Here is a 22,500-nt window from a genome sequence, read left to right as displayed (position 1 = left end):
TGGAGGGTTAGTGCCCCTCCTTGTAAAACAAATAACTCAGAGTCAATTGGCCACCCCGTACGGGATTATGGCGTCTGGCAATAGATAGATAGATAGATGTTCTAGATGCAACACATATTCACCCTGATAGTACACAGTTTGATGTTTGTCATATTCATAAAGGTAGGGCTTACGATATACACTTGAATTCTACCATAGGAGATGCAACAAAACAAAATCTGACCTGCATGAAAAAGGGAGGCGTTTCTAGCTTGGAGGTTCCCAGTGGTCGAAGTAAACAAACTCCCCCACTTTCACGCAAGATCACACGGCCCTTGAACCCATACGTTTCTCAATGAATGCACTGTCCGAACCATCCCACTGTCCGAACCATCATCGCCCTCCCCTATATAGCATTATCTTCAACCGGTTTCAAGTTATATAACTTCTGCCTACAGGTGACTTTACACTCCCTCTTCTGTCTGTTATTCCTTCATTCTTTCCTCCTCCTTCTGCCTATGGGTGACTCTACACAGAGTGACAAGCCAAATGGTTTCCTGTACACCAGGAAACTATTTACTATGCTGGGTGGTAACCATATAACCAAATTTTGGCTCCTGGTGGTTTAGTGGGTAATTATTGTGCTCCAATCGGATTGAGCCGGTGAAGGTTTATATCCAAGGGATGGTTGGGGTTTATTGCTCACGTAATGCCACTCAGGGATGAGTGAGGTTGGTCACTCTCATCTTAAATGTCAGGACCAACTGCCTAGCCCAGGGCTCCTACGCTCCTCATGGGGCAATGTAGGATTGGATGATGGGTGGATGGATATATATATATATATATATATATATATATATATATATATATATATATATATATATATATATATATATATATATATATATTTATATATATATATATAATGGCCATCACCCGGGAGGGTCATTAGAATAGCAAGAATCGATAATCATGAAAGCCAGAATAATGAACTGAAATGTTTGCATTTATTTCACACCAGTATTATGTTGTTATTCATGATAATGAAAGATAGTAAGTTATATAATAGTACCAGGGCCAATACTTCCATCTATACAGCACATGTGAACTCATTGGTGTATAACTACAATATAATCAAACAGAAAACAAATTTATGTAAAAATAAAAATAGGAGTAGACTGTAGCACCAGTCGAGCAGGGCAGTACTCCCGAGGTGGATGGAAAGCTGATGACAGGGAGAGCTGGAGCTCCCATTTCATCAGCCCTCAGGACTAGTTTCTGACCATCCCGCTTTGCAGAACTTTTTCAGTATCTCAGTAACACAGAGAGTAGGCCAGCATGCTCTCCAATACAAGTTTCTCTAACTATCTATACCAACTACATGCACAGTCCACACTACGCTTTCTTTTCCAAAATTCAAAAAAAAATTATGGCTACCGAACACAAGGCCTCCGAGTCCCCAGGGGGGTGGGGACCATAAATGCCCCCACCTTCCACCCCTCTCCCGGTGATGACTTGAGCTGCTTGGAACCACATTTTGACTCACTTCTTCTTCATTTCTGCAACATTCGCGTCCTTTCCTCTACTTTCACTCTGTTGAGCACCACCTCTCCTCCTCTACCCCTCACCTTCTCTTTCTAACTGAGACTCAGCTGTTTGAGGCAACTGACAGCAAACCGTTTTCTGTACCCTCCTACTTTCTCTATACTCATTTCAAAGCCAAAGGTGGCTGTTGTTTATATATACGAAACGACTTATCTTGCTCTCGTGTTCCTGAACTCGATTCTTCTGAATTCTCTACACTCTGGCTTCGGCTATCCTGTCATTCTCTGACTAAATATATCTGTACTGTTGACTTATCCCCTAATTCTACTGACTCGAAAATTCTTCGACTATCTTACTTCTATGATGGAACACTTTCTATCCATTTCTCCTTTCTCTGAAATCTCCATTTTAGGAGATTTCAATGTTCACCACCACCTTTGACTCTCCTCTCCTATCACTGAACCACCTGGTGAACAAGCCTACATCTTTTCTATCCTTAACCCGTCACGTCCCGAGGCTTTCCGCACCTCCGACATCCCCCAGTCCCGAGGTATTTTCGATTTTTTTTTTTTTTGGCTAAAACCTTCGCTTTTGGTGAGAAACATCGAAAATTCATAGAGAAATCGCTCACCTGAGGTTTAAAGTGCCCAATCCAGGTAGGAGTTCCTCCTTACCTGAGTGGGTTTTCTAACATGCTGGCACCAAAGAAAACGAGTTCTATGGGAGGGTAACTATTTTATCCACTCATAAACGGTACTTATTTATTTACTTGGTACGAATGTATATGTAGTATGACAGTATATTGGTTTTCAAGCAGTAATAAAGGCATTATAAGCATTGTTTCACTCACTAACTAATCACCATACCTGACCTATTTTTGCCACACTACCTGATCATTATTTCTGGCTGTTTCTTCTTCTAATGCTATGTAAACATTGTCCTCCACATTGTCATCGATTGGGGAATCACTCTGGCCCTGAATAACTTTACTAGCCAGGTCACTGGTAACAGGTCCTTTGCCAAGACAATGTCGTGAGGGGGGGAGGGGGGAGGTTATGCAGTGTAAGGCATTGTCCCTGCTTGGTATCTTGTACAGGAATAGAGGAAGGTGTCCCGTGTATACATACGAAAAATCACGTGCGAAAATTGAAAATTGTGCAAATTAGCGACCTTGCAATTGCACGACGTACTGGTACGTCGCCGGGACTGGCAAATGCAAATCGTGGTGACGTACCCATACGTCGTCGGGACGGGGCGGGTTAATGACCTAGAGCAGCTTGTACAGCACCCTACCCGTATCCCTGATCGCCTTGGAGAGAGCTTCAACATACTTGACCTCTTCCTTACAACTAATCCTTCTGCTTACACTATTAATCTTTTCTCTCTGTTGGGCTCCTCCAGTCACAAACTTATCACCTTAACTTGTCCTATCACTCTGGTACAACCTGTGAACCCTCCAAAGAAATGTCATCTGTGGCACTTTGGAGCTGCGGATTGGAAGGCCCTCAAGCAGTACTTCTTTGATTTTCCCTGGAATGGTTATTGCTTCAAATGGCCGGGAGCCGTCTGAGTGTGCCTAGCGCATTACGGAGGTTATTCTCTCGGGCATGGAAGCATACAGTCCTTTCTCATATCCTTTGACTAATGCAAGAAAGCCTTGGTTTAATCACGCTTGTTCTAATGCTGTCAGCAACAAGGAGAGGGTCCATAAAAGGTACTAGAGCCAACCCATCCCTGAATCACATTTTGCTTATGTTTCTGCCCTGAATCGTGCTAAGTCAGGTTTCTAATAACTTTACCTCATCCTTCCCTCCTCTTTTCTACTCTGATGGTTCTGTAGCTATTTCTTCTACTTATAAATCAGATCTCTTCACTCAGACTTTCTCCTCCAATTCCACCTTAGACAATTCCGGTGCTGTTCCTCCTTCACATCCCCCCCTCTGACTTCCTCATGGCTAACAGTAAAATTTCTTCAGCTGATGTATTTTCTGCCATCACAGGCCTCAATACTAACAAGGCATATGGGCCTGATGGAGTCCCTCTTGTTGTTCTCAAGAACTGTGCTTCTGTGCTTACACCCTGCCTAGGCAAACTCTTTCGTCTTTGTCTATGAACTTGTACCTTTCCTTCTTGCTGGAAGTTTGCTCTCATTTAGCCAGTCCCAAAGAAAGGTGACCACTCCCAACCCTCTAACTATCGTCTTTCTGATCATCATTATGGGTTCCATCAGGGACGCTCCCTGGCTATCTTCTCACCTACCTTTCAGACTCCTGATCATCCTCCTTTCGGGACTTTGGCAAAAGCTTCGCCACTGCACTTGACATCTCAAAGGCTTTCGATCGAGTCTGGCATAAACCTTTAATTTCCAAACTGCCCTCTTACGGTTTCTATTCTTCTACCTGTGCCTTCATCTACAGCTTCCTTTCTGGCCGTTCTATAGCTGTTGTTGCAGACGGCCATCGTTCTTCTCCTAGACCTCTAAATCCATAAGCATAGAATTTACATAATATTCCATTTTGCCAGGGCACATCACAAGCCATATGAATATCCAAAAAAATTCCTATCATGACTTCACGATTGGCAAAGGCCTTGGCTATGCAATGCTCCAGGTGCACTAGATGATCCAGAGTGGACCTGTATTTATGGAATCCACTCTGTTGATCTTTTAACACACCCTTCGACTCTAAAGCAAAAAGTGACCTTTTATTAACCATACTCATAGACCTTACAGAGACTGTCAGTCAGCGCTATAGCTTGAACTGAACTGGGATTCGTAAGGCGACTGTCCCAGCGAGGTATCGGTATGACGTGCACATAGTGGCTTGAGTTTGGAAAGAGGAGACGCCCAAATCTCATTGTGCACTGCTAATAGCTTACTCAGGTTGGCCTGAGTAAGATGCTGAATCAAATGTATGGAATGGCGGATGGACTGGGACTGGAGCCTTTACAGGATTTTAGGGCAAGGTGAAGTTCATCTAATGTAAATTCGGAGTTGTAGCTGGTATCTCCATCTTCTATGGCAAAGTCTAAGTGCTGCAGCTCAGCCATATGCTTATTGTGGAGAAAGCAATTATTGTACTTGGCTGAGCTGCTTACCTGGGCAAAATGGTCAGCAATAGTATTGCCAGTGTCCAGGGGATCATCAATGACGTTCCAGGCCACCTCATGTGTGGTGATTGGTGACTGGGTGTACATGTTCTTAAGTATATTGACGGTGGACCTGACTTAAGGGGATGGTGCGGTTCACCATGGACATAAAACTATGCCAGATATTCCATTTTCCTGCTTTAATTGTCCTTGCCTTAGCCTTAGCCGCCTTGTAGGCTATAAATTTTGACTCTGTAGGCTGTTTCTCAAAAATCCTGTATCTCCTATTGCACTTAGTGAGTGCTTGTTAGCAATCTGATGTTCACCACAAAACTCTACACTTGTTTGGAACTGTAGATGTTTTGGGAACAGCAGCCTCAGCTGCGTGTATAATGGAAGTCTGTAGGTGTGTAACTTTCTCATCAATGTTGTCTCCCAATATTTCTGGATTAGTGACTTGTGAGTAGTACCCCCGGTTTGCTTTCTTAAAGTCTAATATAGGTGGTGGGGGAGGCAGATTATCACTGCACAACTAACAAAGATAGGAAAATGATCGCTACCCATCATCATACGGGTCCCTAGAGATGTTAGTGTGTATATTGGAAGATCACAAGGACAAATTTTTACATGACATGTTGCCAGTACAGTCGTCTACACGAGTTTCTCTACCATTGTTTAGAAGGCAGAGGTTTGACTGTAATATGAAATCAGATACTTCTTCTCCCCTGGCGTCATTCCTCTAGCTTCCCCATTGATAGCAATGGCCAATAAAATCGCTTAAAATTAATTTATGACCTGGAAGCTGATTGGCATGTGAAGTGAAAGCATCACCATCAATGGGGCCAGGGGGAGGACAGTAGATGGAACAAACAGGCAGAAACATGTTGCCTATTGTCACTATGCATGCAGTAGCTTCCAGAGCAGAATTCAGTACCAATTCCATTTGTGGTAGAGATATGTGTGTTTATGTGGCAGTGCCATGAACCCCATATCTCCTATCCGAGTGGTAGTGTTTGAACTGAGGAGGATCAGGATGAGCCTCTGGTCACGTCTCCTGTAAACAGACAACATCCAGTTTATGTAAAGCTAGCAACAGACTTAAGTTTTGTAGTTTATTCACAATAGACCTACAGTTCCACTGGATAATATTAAACATGATGGTTTAAGATTGAGGGGACGGGCCTGTGTGCATAGCTTTCTTTGATCGCCCACCATCAGGTAAGCGACAACCGGGGGACCAATCCCAGTTCATATTAAACTGCCCCGTACCAACAACGTATGATGCATGTTGCATCTTTTTTTCACGCTCAGTCCCCAAAATGTACGGTGTACATTTTGCACGTTTTTCATATTTCGCGTGTGATTTTTGGTGCGTAGATGCATGACACCTTCCTCTACCCGCCACCAGATGGGGACACTCCCTGACCCCGTGTGACCCATGCCTACCTGTGACTTGGCCACTCACCTGTTAGCAGTGACCCAGGACAGACATGGCACGCTGAGGTCTCTCTGACAAGGAAATACAAGTCGTCCTGGACTTATACCCAGTCAAGGCCTTCACTGGCGACGGTGATTTGCCAATTGACAACGATGTCCTCGACAAAGACTAAATTTTACCTGATGAGGAGACGAGCAGTATTGACGAGGAGATACTGTCACATAGGAAGCAGCGATATGTTACATATCATCAGGCAGGGGAAGGCCAGGCTAAACCACGAAGACGTGCACTCACCTCTCTCCATCCTGCGCATGAAGGGTTGGACAAGTACGAGGACATGGACGGAGCAGGTGGACGTGGTGTTCCCAAGTGCTTGGGGTCAGAACAGATCTCGCCATGTGGAACAGAAGGGTCAAGGAGGCATATAAGGTATGGGCCTGTTGTTTTGTCTGGGGAAGGTGGCAGTGTAGGGGCGGGAGTGAGAAGCGGTGTTGAAGGTGAAAGTGGTGGTGGTAGGCAAGGAGCTCCCACACACCTACGTGGTGCACCTGGGTGGTGGGCAAGTGAGGTGGAGCCGCTCCCAAGCACATCTTTCCCCCTGCAGTATTCCCGCGCTCCCTCCCCACACCCCTGTGATATGGGGAAAGGGACGAAAGGGAAGGGGAAGGGGAAAGGAAAAGGGAAAAGGAGTACGAATGGGGAAGGGCAGCGCTCTCCCCCTTCTGAACCACCCCCACCACCCTCTCCTCCACACCCCGATGAAGGCGACGATGGTGACGAGGCTGGAGACAGTGATGTGTAGTGATTCTGGGAGGACGGGAATGATTTTGAACCAATGATTCACCCCTTCACAGACGAGTGGCGGTCTGGCTGCACTGCTCCACACATCCATCAAGGCTCCAACAGGATGGATTTCTTCCACCTTTACTTGTGGAGCGTGTACTGGAGCAGACAAACACCTTCGCCAGGAGAATGTCCCGTGAAAGCAAGCGCGAGGGGACAACAAGCAGGCACTCATAGCGCTATGATTACCCAGTAACAGTAGGTAGGATGTTCCTTTTTTTGGCCTTGGTTCTGTTGATGGGTATTGTACGGAAAGAACAAATTCCAGCTTCCTGGTCTACTGACCCAATTACTTACACACCTTTCTTTGGTAAAGTTATGAGTCAGAATAGGTTTCAGTACATTCTGAGCCGCCTCCACTTTTATGATGCAGACGACCCTGCTAATGCAAATAACACAGATAAAATGAGGAGAATTAGGCTTGTTTTTTATCACCTATGGGAAACGTTCCACTCATCATTTTATCCTTACAGAGACCTTGTCATAGACGAGAGTCTTGTGCTGCGTAGAGGCAAAATCTCCTTTCACCAGTAAATACCCAGCAAGAGACACCGTTATGGGTTCAAGATCTTTGTTATGTGTGACTCTAAAACTGGTTATGTGCAAGACATAGCCTTGTGCACCAGTGCACAAACAGATAAAACAGACGATTGAAGTATTGGACTCTTTGGGGTCGTGGTGAAGACGATGATACAGGAGTACCTTCATCGTGGTCACGTCTTGTACCTGGACAACTGGTACACTAGCCCTCTTCTCGCTTGGTACCTCCACGTTCACGACACCGGAGTCTGTGGAACTGTCAAGAGAAACCGCCATCATATGGTGAAACTCGGGAGGAAACTCGACAGGAATGAGGTGGTCTTCTTCAAGGCAAACAACATCCTCGCCACTGTATGGAGCCACAAGAGAGAAGTTTCCCTCCTGTCGATGGTACATCGCCCCCTGATGCACCATACAGACTTCATGGAGTACACCGGCCAGAGGAGGGCCCACGTCTGGAAACTGGAGTCAGTAGTGGAGTCATTGTGGAACAAGAAACTCTTCTTCCACCTGCCTGATATCACAGTCCTCAACTGCCACTACCTCCACGCTTTTGACTACAGGAACCTCCGAGACCTTCGAGGGGTTTGTGAGGGAGCTGTCCCGGGAGATCATCGGGAAATATGCAGAGGAAAGGCCCCACCCACGCACCGCCACTGCTGGCCAGACGCCCGTACGCCTCACAGGACGCCACTTCCTCATCACCATCCCCTCTCAACCAAACTGCCCCAGACCACAGTGTTGCTGTCATGTATGCAGCAATTCTGAAGTAAGAGCGAGCACTGGCAGACAAGACACGAGATACGAGTGTGTCAGTTGTATTGTTGGCTTGTGCCTTGAGCCTTGTTTCAAGGAGTTTCACACCCTACTACATTACTGATAATGTGTGTATGTACACACATTCTAGTAAGGCCATTCAATATGTGATACTGTGTGCTTGCGAGAATATCACACTCACTATAATACTAAGTCATGTGTACATGTGATAAAAATTTTAGAAGGTTGGAAAATGGTAATAATATTTGTGGAAATGCATAATGGAAGTTTTGAAGAATAGAATGTAATTATGTGTGCTTGCGAGAATATCACGCTCACTGTAATACTAAGTCATATGTGATAACAATTATAGAAGGTTGGAAAATAGTAATAATCTTTGTGGAAAAGTATAATGGAAGTTGAAGAACAGAATGTAATTATGTGTGCTTGCGAGATTATCACATTCACTATAATACTAAGTCGTATGTGATAAAAATTGTTGAAGGTTGGAAGAGCGTAATAATCTTTGTGAAAATATATAATGAAAGTTGAAGAACAGAATGTAATACTGTGTGCTTGCGAGAATATCAAGCTCGGTATGTAAGTATGCAATAACATTATGCTCACTATAATAGTAAGGCCTGTCAATATGTGATAACAGTAATAGAAGTTGAAAATTGATATAATATTTGTGGAAAACTATACTTGAAGTTGAAAATAAAAATGTAATTCTATGTGCTTGCAAGAATATCACGCTCACTATGATAGTAAGGCATGTCAGTAAGTGATAAATATATAGAAAGTTGAAAATGGTATAATGATTGTAGAAAAGTATAATATAAGTTGAGAAATAAAATGTAACTTGAAACAACAGCCTCAGGCAGTCAGTTGTGCAAGAAATTGGCGATATTCAGGTGTTCTGATAATGAACCTACGCTTATATCGCCTATATTTTTGTTTGAAAAACAATATATTCTTGTAGTACATATAAATTTTGACCAAATAAATGTATATTTATGTATTCTGGATGGTTTCGAGTAGTTACTTCACCACAGAAAACACTGCAGCTGCACCATGCCTCTACAGAGTACGAGCCCCAGGTGCTTGGAGGCTTCTGTTCTGACCATTTATAAGCATAGGTAAGCACTTTTTTTTTATGATTTTCCATTGTTTCTCACCAAAAGTGGAGGTTTGAGCAAAAAAAAAAAAAAAAAGATTTGAAAATTTTTTTGGTTTGCGGGGTGAGTTTGGTAATAAATTGGTCGGTACGGGGCGGGTTAATAGAAACCTCCATTGATTCATAAATTTTGAGGCTCCCAGATCCCCTCGAGGAAGAGATGTGTAATCTCTTCCTCGTTGGAGTAGGAGTAGGAGAAACATGAGGACGTGACTGCCTCAGGGTTGTAAAAATTAATTTCTTTAGACTTGTCTGGCTTCTGCTGAGATTTTATCGACTAAGAAGTACCAGCAGCCCAAGAGTAAGAAGTCGTGAGGGTATCAGTAAGAGAGTTGGAATGGGAAACAGGCAGATTTGCAGAGGGCTAGTAAATGGCGTGAGTAACAGGCTCAGGGTCAGTTTGTGTCTTGACAGAGCACATCACATGACAGGATATCACTGCCAAAGCGTAGGAGGTAGTTGGTGTGGGAGTTGCATGCAACGCCTGCACCTTTTCCCTAGCTTCATATTAGGAGATACCCTCGGTTGTCTTCACTGTGCAGACCTCCTTCTCCTCCTTCCACTTGGGACAGTCCCTCGAAGAGGTGGAGTGAGCACCCTTACAGTGAAAACAACACTGTCCTGGATGTACAGTCATCTGCTATGTGACCAGAACCTGCACATTTACCACACACAGAAATGGTAGCCGACAAGCCTTTACACTGTGCCCATAAATCTTACTTAGCACATCAAACTGGGTTAGGGACGTAAGGCCTTACCCTAATTCGAACCGGCTGTAATGAAATCAGGGAGCGCAATCTTGCTAAAAGGCAAAACAAGGGGAGCTGTCTTCACTGTCATGCCCTCCACAAATCTAGTTATAAAATGGCCATCAGTGACACCTTGCTGAGCGAGTTCACGTATGATGTCCTTGTCACGAGTCGGCGCGATTCTCTATCTAAATAAACTCGTGACATTGAACTTTGTGGGAAACCGCGAATTCTAGTGAATTCCCATAAGTATAACTCAGTCAACCGCCACGTATTCACCCGATCGGGAGTGTTTTCATAACATTTTTCACTGTTTCATAAGTGATCGTCCTTGTGCGCGACATTAGCGCTTTCGCCGAGTGATTTATTAAGGGCGTGTTTCACTCAGTTTCTTTGTGTTAGCCGTTAGCAAGTGCAGCCTGCCCTCGCCTCTCTCTCACAGTTTGAATTCAGTTAGGATTGAAGCGCCGTGAGACCAGGTCGTTCTTCAGCGGGTTCCTGAAGGCTCTGCTCAGTGTGATCCGGCGTAGAGGTTTAGCGTGTGTGGCAGCGTCCTTCCTCAGCAACGACACCCAGTTCATCCCGCTTAGCCCCTTTTCTGACCAGTATTTTCCTTTCGTTTTTCCTAGGCTTAAGAGTTTAGCTTTTGAGTGAGCGAGTGAGTGTGTTCTCCTTATTTTGAATTCATTTTTAAACATGTAATGTAAATTTAACTCATTGTAATCAATAAATTAACAGTTCTTTTTCTTGAGCTTAATGTAATGTAAACTCGTGTTTTATTTCTCCACATTAAGCTTATTTCACTTATAGCTCCTAGTTTGCATAAACGCTTTGCATTATTCATAACTGGTACTTAGGCCAGTCCTTTTGTATTAAGCTTAAAATCCGTTGTGCAACCAGGAGTTAATGCACCGGCAAGAACCTGTTTATCATTAATAGCATTAGATATTGATTGTCAAGGGTGGAGTCACTTTCTCCAGAGGCTAACAGTACCAATAAACAGCATGTGTGAGTACTTAGTCTCTGCCGTGTACTGTTGAGAAAGTTTATAAATTCTCGTCCTTAGAGAATCGGCGAAGTAAGCCGGCATAAAGTAATCATTGCTTGAGTTTCACAAGTCAGTTCTTTGTCCTTGTTCTCAAGTATTATTGAATATTCATTCCTTAATATTGCAAATTCTCAAAATCTCCATGACAGTCCTTCTCCTCCATACACATGAGATCCCTGTCGGTGATAACACCCTTTCAGGAATTCATGGAGTGTGGAATAGTCGTCTGACCATCATAAGAGTGAAACTTGCAGAGCTTGAGCAAGTCTCTAACCTGAGATGGATATACAGTTTTAACAAGGAGGCCCCCATCAGCAAGTTTTGTGACACATTAAACCTCACCAGCACAACCATCAATCACCTTCCTGACATTGAAAGGACTGAGACTTGCCAGTGACATTGAACCCAGGGCATGAATTCGGACATAGCTAGCATTTTCTACACTGATGTCAAGTGGGACACGCGTCTGGGGTCTGTCCATCCAGGCGTCAGTCCGTGTTGGTGTCATGGCCCCCCCAAAGGGAGGGAGGGGCAGAAGAGAGGTTCGACATATCAACCACCTCCCCCTCGTGGGGGAAGTGAGAAGAAAGAGAAAAACGAGCAAAGGAGTGAAAGCCATGACGAAAAAAGCTAAAGCTAAGATTGCCCTCTCGACCAATTCCGGGGAGTCCTGACCATGTGCTCACGCTGCAGAGCGGTCAGTGAGGGGGAACCTTCTTGGGCAGGAAGCAACAACAATCTCAGTATAACAATATAGTCACCTACTGTATCGACCTAACAGGGATGGGAGGAGAATGAGAAACTATCAAACCTTCACTCCACCAGAAGGGTGAAAAAAGGAAAACTTATGCTGGTAAGGCAGCCCTACAAAGCCAGAGTAGAGTGCACATCAACATGCATCCAAACTCTTTATGACCATTCATCAGTCTGTTCACCGGACTCTGTCTGGGCGAGGTAGTTACAGTATGGTTGTGCTGTGTGTCATACAGTGTGAAGGTAGCAAAGTTTGATGAGTGTGGTTGTATTGTGTGGTGTGCTTGTGAAGCATGATGGTGACGGCATGTGTGGCGACAGGTCATAGTTATACTGAGGTGGTGGTACAAGTGTGATGTGGTGTGGGTTTGGCTGAGTGACGGAGAACGTGCAATTATAAAAAGTGGAGTAGTTTTGTGTTGCAGTGGTGTTAATGTGGTTGTCTGAAGAGCTGTGGTATGGTTGTGCACTATGACACTCTTATTCAATTCACTTGCGTTATGTGGTTTGGTGATAACGACATGTGGGTTTGCGGTGGCAGGTCCCTGCTGTGCCGGTGTTGTTGGGATGACTATGCCACGCTACTGTCTCTTTGGCGACACAGTCAACACTGCCTCAAGGATGGAGTCAACAGGTAGGCAGTTCTACCTTTGTGCAGTAAATTTATTGTATTTTGGTTCTGCAATTTTAACACGTTTATTCAGATTCTGTCAATGACCCTATCTTTGTTTTATGATTTATGACACTGAATAAATAAGAAGTATGCAAAAATAGAAGTCTGTGACATTTATCATAATTAACATTTTGAATGTTAGGATTTCCTTTTTCCACTTGGTCTTACCTCCAGTAGATTATATAACTGCATCCACCATAGCAAAAAAAGAACACAAGAATGAGCCACTGCACTCAGCAACAGTACATCAGCAGGCTCGCAACTTTTAGGCTGCAGCAATTGTGCCATGACATGGAGAAGGCATCTTCATGGCAGGCTGTAGTCATTTATGAGGACAAAAGGAGTTTGCAACACAGTCCTGATTGGGGAGATGGCAAGTGCGGACGTCATGGCTTCATCATCATACCATGACTACCTGAGAATGATCAGCAAGGAGGGTTACTACATGGCTAATGAGATATTCAGCATGGATGGGGCTGGAGTTGTGAGGTAGATGCCAATATTAAGCTATATCTGGTAGTACAAGCATAGGTGAGGTCAAAAGACAGCAAGTCTCGGCCGATTGTGATGTATGGCAACTTGGCAGGGACATGTAGGATGACAGTCGCCATCCACATCACCATAAACCCCTCTGGTTCAAAGATTACCACAATTCCTTACCGTTCCATTACTACAAATCATTACTGTTCCATCCCTAACCCACCAACATACCAAAAGTGAGTGTGTAATGTGGAGAATGATGAAATTAGATAAAATATTATGAACTGAAACAGCATGACAACACTTGCATGCCAGGTGATCCTGTATGGTCACCTGAAGTGCACATTTTCACACAAAATTGGCATCTGGAACATTTAATACTTGTTTTCCATATATTTTCTAAAGTTTCATAATGTTTTGGATACAATTCGTAAAGAATAAATGCTTCAATTCTGCTGATGAGGGGCAGTTAGTAAAAAAAAATAACCAATGAGATAAGGAATAATGAAGGTAAAGGGTGAAGATGTATCAGTCACCGAAGATTATAATAACAAAAACTAATGTAATTCAAGAATGAGATTTATACGGCAGGTTCAGCTTGGCGCATACATGTGAGTGAGACAACTTGGAACGTGCTGCGTGAGGTTGGCGGATACCATCTGGAGTATCGTGGCCTTACCAAACTCAAGGGCAAGGGCGAGATGCATACTTACTGGCTGTTAGGCAAGGATGGGTTCAAGAAGGAACTGCCAGTACCACCAGAGACCGGGTTAGTATATTGTTCTTCCATATATGATGGATTTATAACCTCCTGATTCATATCTGCTGGTTTATTCTTGCCACCTCCAAATGTCCAGTGACCCAGTTTCCTTATCAGTCCTGCTATCACTTGATGATATTATTCAGTTCTGGAAAGACTTTACCAACTGGAGAAGTTAGACATGGCCTTCATTTACCCCTTCAACACATGTGGTCTCCCCAAAACTGAACAGAATCATCTGGGAGTAGTAAGAATAAATCAGTATACCACATAATGCACAGAGGAATAACTCTGTAACCATCTTCAGCCAGACAATGCCTTTATTATTTATGTTTTATTCTTGCCACACACAGTTTTTGTCAATACAGTGAAGGCTTTTCGAAGTAAACTAAAACAGAGCCATTGTAAAAATTTGTTCATTCTGATATACCTGGATATGTTGATTTAATAATACTTGGAAGTCTAAGGTACAGGGTAAGACTGACTGTGGAACACTGTTCCACAGTTTACTGTATGCGTACACCCGAAAGCACTAATCCCCCCCCCCCCTAGTAGCCGGAGTTGCGGCGAGTGAGTGACCAGGCGATCGAACAGCCCACACCCACCTCCCCTACCTCAACCCCAGTGTAAGCGTTGTTCGATAAATGGGAACAGCCAAAGCTGGTGATGTTACAGTGTGTCATGACTGTTTCCATAGACAATCAGAACCAGTAGGGGTAAGCACATAAAGGTATTTAGTGTGTGATACTGTGCTGTTATCCATAGTGTAACCTATGATAAAGGCACGAAAATGAAAGAAGACCTATAATGCATTAAATGTTATTGGCTATATACTTACGTCCCATATTATAATGTTACAAATACGTATAGTATAGTGAACAACATCTGTTGGAAGATATGATGATGTCTTCTCATCCATTCTCGCTCCCACCTCCACCACCCTACGCTCCACCAAACGTCACTTTTACCATCTCGTCCCCCACTCCTGCCCTTTGTTAACCAAGATAAACTAGGACTATGATGAAATGATCCGTCAGGTATTGATCATATTAATAGTATCATACACCTCTGTATTAAGCACAAATCAATAGCATACAGTACTTCGGTATACCTGCCAGCTATTTCATCGCGTTGTAAGCTTTTACGTGACATATACACTGCAAGTTGGACCTTGTTTTGCAAGGACATATGGTTGTTTATTGTTAACACAGGTTATATGTGATTTGGACATCAGTTTATTCATATTAACCCGCGGTGTCCCGTTGACGTGAATTAACATCCAAACGTTTTGTCACTGCCAATCCCGTCGACGTACATAAACGTGAATCAATTGCAAGGTCCCTAATTTGCACAATTTTCAATTTTCACGAGTGATTTTTGGTAAAGTATACACGGGACACCTTCCTCTACAAGATGCCAGGCAGGGACAATGCCTTTCCCAGCATGACCTCCTCCCCCCCCCCCTGCATGCCATTGTCTCAGCAATTCACCTGTTATCAGTGACCTGGCCAGTAAAGCCATGTCATGCCACGGTACGAAATTCAGGGCCAGAGTGATTCCCCAATCAATGACAGTGTGGAGGACAAACTTTACATGGCATCAGAGGAAGAAACAGTCAGAAATGATGATCAGGTAATGTGGCAAAAAAAGGTCGATCAGGTGTGGTGATGAGTTATTGAGTGAAACAGTGTTTATAATGCCTATATTACTGTTTGAAAACCAATATACTCTCGTACTACATATAAATTTGTACCAAGTAAATAAATAAATACCGTTTATGAGTGGTGTGAAATAGTTACCCTCCCATAGAACTCGTTTTCTTTGGTGCCAGCCTGTTAGAAAACCCAGTTAGGTATGAAGGGACTGGTACCTGGATCGAGTATTTTAAACCTCAGGTGAGCGATTTCTCTATGAATTTTCGATGTTTCTCACCAAAAGCGGAGGTTTGAGCCAAAAAAAAAAATTTCCAAAAATGGTCGGGATTGGGGGGAGTCAGTGGTGGTAAAGTGGTCAGGATGGGGCAGGTTAACGTGGCAATTTAAACCTTGCATTATAAACACATAAGGTTTATGTTCCTGTCATTACTGAATGAACGAAACGCTCTAGGGATCGGCTCTGACAAACCACAAACTCTCTGCCTTAACGAAAATATGCCGACCTCTTGTTGCAACAGTGACACAGTGTCATTATTTATACGATTGACCCACATTCAATCGTATACATAATGACATTGTGTCACTGCTGTGATAAGAGGTAGGATTATTTTCGTTAAAGCAGAGAGTTTGTTGCTAGTAAGAACGAATCCCTGGTTATATATATAAGCCTACTCCGTACCTTCTTTACCCTGTACGGTTGTTGACTTTATACACGGTTTTTATTCGCTCCAGTGTAGAGTACAACTCTCATGTGAGGGGAGGCTCCACACACACAACTCTTCTCAATAGGGTGGAGTCAAAAGCTTTTCGTCTCATTAACTCTCCTCCTCTTATTGACTCCCTTCAACCTCTGTCTCTTTGCTGCACAGTTGCATCTTTATCTCTTTTCTATCGTTACTTCAATGGTCACTGCTCCTCTGAACTGTCTGCTTGCATCCCTCCAACACTACAACGGGCACGTAGCACCCGTCTAGGAACAAGCTCTCATCCCTTATCTGTCCAACTCTCTAATGCAAGAGTTAACCGTTACTCCCAGTCCTTCATTTATGCAACAGTTCAACTCTTGCACTGTCTCCTTCTGTCTGTATTTCCTACTTCTGTGATCTGTCTTTCAAACGCAGTGTGTCAGGGCATATCGAAATGAATGGATCTTGAATTTGGCTTTCTGTTATTATTATTATTATTATCATCATTATTATTATTATTATTATTTTGAGGAATCAATTTGCAGACCCATGGTCTTTGGTTCCTTCTTATATTATTATTATTATTATTTTGAGGAATCAGTTTGCACACCCCTGGTCTTTGGTTCCTTCTTCCTTGCATAAGAAAAAACGTAAGGTTTATGTTCCTGTCATTATTGGATGAACCAAATGAATCAGGGATCGGCTTTAATGGACCACAAACTCTTTGGTTTAACGAAAATATTCCTACCTCTTATCACAGCAGTGACACAATGTCATTATGTATACGACTGAATGTGGGTCAATCGTATAAATAATGACACTGTGTCACTGTTGTAACAAGAGGTCGGCATATTTTCGTTAAGGCAAAGAGTTTGTGGTTCGTCAGAACCGATCCCTAGAGCGTTTCGTTCATTCAATAATGACAGGAACATAAACCTTACATGTTTATAATACAAGGTTTAAATTGCCACGTTAGAATGAATACATTGACGTCCAAACCACATATAACCTGTGTTAACAATAAACAACCGTATGTCCTTGTAAAACAAGGTCCAACTTGCAGTGTATATGTCACGTAAAAGCTTACAACGCGATGAAATAGTTTGCAGGTATACCGAAGTACTGTATGTTATTGATTTGCGTTTAATACAGAGGTGTATGATACTATTAATATGATCAATACCTGACGGATCATTTCATCATAGTCATAATTTATCTTGGTTAACAAAGGGCAGGAGTGGGGGACGAGAGGGTAAAAGTGACGTTTGGTGGAGAGTAGGGTGGTGGAGGTGGGAGCGAGAATGGATAAGACATCATATCTTCCAACAGATGTTGATCACTATACTATACTTTTTTGTCACATTATAATATGGGACGTGAGTATATAGCCAAAAACACTTGATGCATTGTAGCTCTTCTTTCATTTTCGTCCCTTTCTCATATGTTGTGCATAACTGCCCAGTATTACACATTAAATACCTTTATATACTTACCCCTGCTGGTTCTGATTGTCTATAAAAACAATCATGACACGTTGTAACATCACCAGCTTTGTTGTTCCACATCTATTCAACAACCCTTACTCTAGGGTTGGGGTAGGGGCGATGGGTGTGGGCTGTTCGAGTGCCCGGACGCTCACTGGCCGCGACTCCGGCTACCAAAGGAGAGAAACTAATGCTATCGGGTGTACATGAAGGAATATGAATACTGGGTAAGTCTTGGTTAAGCCATTGCCGGTCGAGACATTAATTTCGCATGATTATACCGTGCAACATTATTCATATAACTTTTCTGAATGTGGATTTAATAGCTATTTTTGAACCTCACAGGCACTGAAACTCATGTCCCGGTGCCTGTGACCTGCCCTGTCGCTCGTTCCTCCCTTGACTCTCTGTCTGTCTGTCTGTCTCTGTCTCTCTCTCTCTCTCTCTCTCTCTCTCTCTCTCAAGTGACTACACGAAGTCAGGAGTTTCTCAGAAGTGTAGAGAACTAACCCTTTGACTGCAGAAGGGTGGCCCGTGAAATTGCTCAGTGTCGAAATGTGACCAATTTAGCAACCACTGCACAATGAATTCAAATGTTGTCACTCAAAAAAGAACATCACCCTCTCAAACCACGCCCCCTCATGCGCGTGGCTGGTTTGTTCTGGTAACAATGTACAGTCTAGGATTTAAGTTCTAAGTATCAGCTTCAGTACGATTTTCCGCTACAGATGACGCTTTAATGTTATTATTATTATTTTTTTTTGGAGGGGGGGAGGGGTGGAGTCAGGAAGTAGGAGACGTGAGAACGAGGAGGTGAGGGGAGTTAGTGGGTGGAGCCCTGGCGCTCAGATTCTTTGCTTTGAGAATGTGTGTGTGTGTGTGTGTGTGTGTGTGTGTGTGTGGACTGGAACGCAACGAATGACATGAAGAAATGTTGAAAATAAAAAAACAAATTTGGGTTGTGTAGTATAACAATGTTTGTTGAGTTATATTCAAATAGTATGTCACTATGCCTATATATCAAATATTCTGCCTAGAAACAAATTTCACCACTTCCTTTTTTACGCTGCTTCACTGTGAATCTACAGTATTAGATGAGATCAAAGACTCGATCCGAACCCTGCCTAATCTCTCTCTCTCTCTCTCTCTCTCTCTCTCTCTCTCTCTCTCTCTCTTTCTCCATCCCCGTGTGAGGTGAACGCAGTAGTCATCTGCAGTTTGTCTGTCTACACATAGCCAGGTGCCTCAATCCAGTAAAGGGTGGCAGCAGATAAATCACTTCCATGTAGTCCTGTCCTTTGGCATTTATCTGCTTTTCCTTTCGCGTCGCCCTCTCTCATAGATCTCTCCCTCCAGTCCCCCCCCTCTCATTCTTGGTTTCCCCCATATCCTTTCCCCCACATTAACGTACAATCTTCTACTCTTTATTTCTCCATTGTTCCCACATGACCAAACCATCTCAGAATATTTATTTCATCCCATTCAGTGACTTTCACTTCAGCACCACGTTGCTCCTTCATTTCTTCATTTGTCTGACTGTTTCTTCATGTAACTCAACATGCTCCGGTCAAATAACTCATCTGCTGTGCAGATGTTTATTCAGCTATTTCAAATTAGCGGTGGGGAGGAACGGACTACAGTATAAGAATAATTATTATAAATCTATATTTGACAGTCAAATTTATAGGCCTGTTTACCTCACTCAAACCATACTTCCAGGAAATCATAATATTGTTTAAGCATTATATAAAAAAAAAAAAAAAACTTTGACTGTGGAAGGGCTGAGGTGAATCTTAAGACTGACTTATAATCTGTTCTTACGACGAGTCGTAGCAAGTATTTCTGTCCTTTTCTTACGATGAGTAGCAGCGAGTCAGCCTGGTACTCTAAGGCTAGTTTTATGATGATTCAGATAATCATGCACCGTGCAAAATAGATTTTATTTAATATTTACAATATCATGGCGCTGTATTTTATTTTTATCAACAGCTAGTATGTTAATAGTTCCTCCAAATTAAACTGTCGTAGCTTGCCATTCTTTTACATTCGGTATCATGTTGTTCGCCAGCAGAATATGAATACACTGTGACTTGCCATCCACTCCATAGCACTTCTTCCTTAGTACAATGGAATCAAATTTTGGTGTTAATCTCCTAATAAAACTCAGCTTTCAAGATATAGTGGTGGCAGTTTTGATCAAGGACAGAGGACACGTCACCATTAAGCAAATGTTTTCGACGTTCACAAATTGAGAGTGGATGTTATATTTTAGCCGCGCGCGCGTGCGTGCGTGTGTGTGTGTGTGTGTGTGTGTGTGTGTGTGTGAAGTTGCATGTCATTTTATGGTGTTTCAAGCTTGGCGGCCGGGTGGGTAGGTTGGTGAGTGAATGGGAAGGTTTTTTTTTGTGTGTGTGTGTCCGATTCTGGGCGTAGGTTTCCACAGCCCGTTCTCAAGGCCCAGTTGTCCTCCTATACGTCCACGTCTTACCACTTCGCTAACACCCACCATCCATACTGAATACATGCCAGGGCTGTTTCATACAGGACTGGTGTTTTAGTATTAGCGGGGGTATTATTACAACATGTCAGAGGGTCGTCCTGTACAGTAGGTAAGTAAAGTCTGCTTTTAACGAAATTAAAAACCTTAAACTGTTCTCTGCCCCAGCCGGGATTCGAACCTTTGTCCATTAGGACTGCAAGCTACCCCTCTACCGATTCGGTCACAGCCTTTCCCTAAGTTCGTAGGGAAGAGGTAGGCAGGGTGGGTGGACAAATGGATTGGGTGATGTGGGTGGATGGAGTGGGTGGAGTGAAGTGAGTGAGGCGGGCAGGCAGAGTGAGGTGAATGGGCTGGGTGGGGTAGGTGGGTAGGGTAGGGTGAGATGATGGATAGAGTGGGTAGGTGGGTGGTTATGTAGGGTAGGGTGAGATGATGGGTAGGGTGGGTGGGGGACAGTGGTTCAGTAGGTAAAACGCGGTGTGTTGGTGGGTGGGTAGGCTGGGGTAAGTAGGCCTATGTGGGCGCGGTGGGTGGATGGGAGGGTGGTGTGGTCGAGTGTACTGGGCACGTGAAGGTGATACAGAGTTGATGGGTATGTGGGTGGGCTTAAGAGTGGGTGGATGTATGGCCTTCCGCAGACAAAGCCAGGAGATGGGCTTACCATTCTGGATAGGTGGGTGGGTGGGTACGTAGGTTGGGGAAAAAAGGTTCACTGAGGAAAGTTTGTCCATGGGGGGAATGGGTCTAGCTAGCTACGAACAGACTTAACTAGCAAATAAACAATGTTAAAGAAAACAAGTTTTGGTGACAAAATAGAGCCATTCATGTTTTGGTGTGGCCTGATGAGACAATAGGTCCACAGGGAAAACAGGTCAGTGGAGGGAAAATAGGTTCAGTGGAAAACAGGTCATGTGAGGTAAAAGACGTCCATGGAGGGCAAATAGGTCCTTGATGGAAAATAGGTCCTTGGTGTATATATATACCCATGGAGTGAAAGGCCATGGGAGTAAAGTGGTTCATAGGAAAATACGTCGATAGAGTATCAAGGGTCCAAGGAAGAAATACTTCCACGAAAGAGTAGGTTCACGGGTAGATATTGGTCAGTATGGAAATTGGTTTGGGGGATATTGATTCATGGGGGAATATTGATCAGTGTGGGAAAATAGGGGTATGAAGGAAAACGTCATTGGGGTGTAAATAGGTCCATGGAGGAATATAGGTGGGTGGAGAGATGATGGCGTAGTAAAAAACGGGCTTATGTGTACGTGATACGTGAATGGAGGTGGTAAATACATTCACTTAGCACTCAGGTCATTTTCTTTTTTTTTTTCGCTTTTCCGTCACCCTATTTGTGAATCAAACGTCCTTATTCATACCAATGACATTGGGTTTAGAAGATGATGGTTAATAATGACGAGTATGATGATGATGATGGTGGTGGTTGTGGTATTTTGAATGGTGATAGTGGTTGTGTTGGTGCTGGTGGAATGATAGTGGCAATATCGCTTCCCTGTGTTATCTGATTACCTTATAATTTTGTTTGCTCATGGCAATTTTTCGGTTTATTAGCACATAGGCCAGTCTCTGGCTACACCCCATAGGGGTCATCTTATACCACATATTTCCCCCATCGACATGTTTTCAGCCCTTTGACCTATATCTTTCTCGGACCCATTTTCCCCCATGAACACATTTCCCCCATGGACCTACCTTTCTTCATGGACGTATCTTCCCCCATGGACCTACTTCCTTCCAGAGACATTTTGCCCATAGACCATATTTTTCCCATGATGCTGCTTTCTTTCCAGGATTCTTTTCCCTTTCGATCTATTCTTTCCCATGAACCTACTTTACCCCAGAGACTTATTTTTCCCATAGAGCTAGTTCTCATTGTACCTATTTTCCATACTGGACTTACTTTTAACTATGGACCTATATTCTTCCCTGGACGTATTCTCCCGCACAAGACCGATGTCTCTTGGATCTATTTTTCCCATGGAACTATTTTTCCTACGTGGACCTGTCTTCCCATGGACCTGTTTTTCCTACATGGACCTGTCTCCCCAATGGACTATTTTTTTTTCCATGGACCTATCATTTCTCATGGACCTAACTTCTCAACATGGGGTATACTATGTCACTAGATCGGCCTGTTGTCTCTTGTGGAAATATTTCTTCCATGGTCCGTTTACTTAACCTATGGAACATATGTTTTCAATTGGAGTGAAGAATTTACTGCTCAGATTAAAGAAGCCCCCTTACCTTCACTGACACACACTACCCGTCCCTTCCCCTACCACTTACGCACCTGCTAGACACACCCCCTCCCGTCATCCACACCCATTAT

At 43.4% G+C, this 22,500-nt stretch overlaps 1 protein-coding gene across 1 annotated transcript in view; it reads left to right on the top strand.

The window, feature by feature from the left end:
- The window catches only part of LOC145409063 (uncharacterized), a 328,905-nt gene that overhangs the window by 281,061 nt on the left and 25,344 nt on the right, over positions 1 to 22,500 (top strand). The window contains exons 20-21 of the mRNA XM_080279615.1: positions 12,457 to 12,549; positions 13,660 to 13,837. Coding sequence (XP_080135741.1) covers positions 12,457 to 12,549; positions 13,660 to 13,837 — 271 coding nt within the window. The remainder of the gene's footprint in view (positions 1 to 12,456; positions 12,550 to 13,659; positions 13,838 to 22,500) is intronic.

The sequence above is a fragment of the Coenobita brevimanus genome, chromosome 79 (genome assembly GCF_032717465.1).
Source record: "Coenobita brevimanus isolate Jiangsu-jjx chromosome 79, ASM3271746v2, whole genome shotgun sequence".
In the NCBI taxonomy this organism is placed as follows: domain Eukaryota; kingdom Metazoa; phylum Arthropoda; class Malacostraca; order Decapoda; family Coenobitidae; genus Coenobita; species Coenobita brevimanus.
The sequence above is the reverse complement of the archived record's forward strand: the minus strand, read 5'-3'. Positions and strand labels throughout refer to the sequence as shown.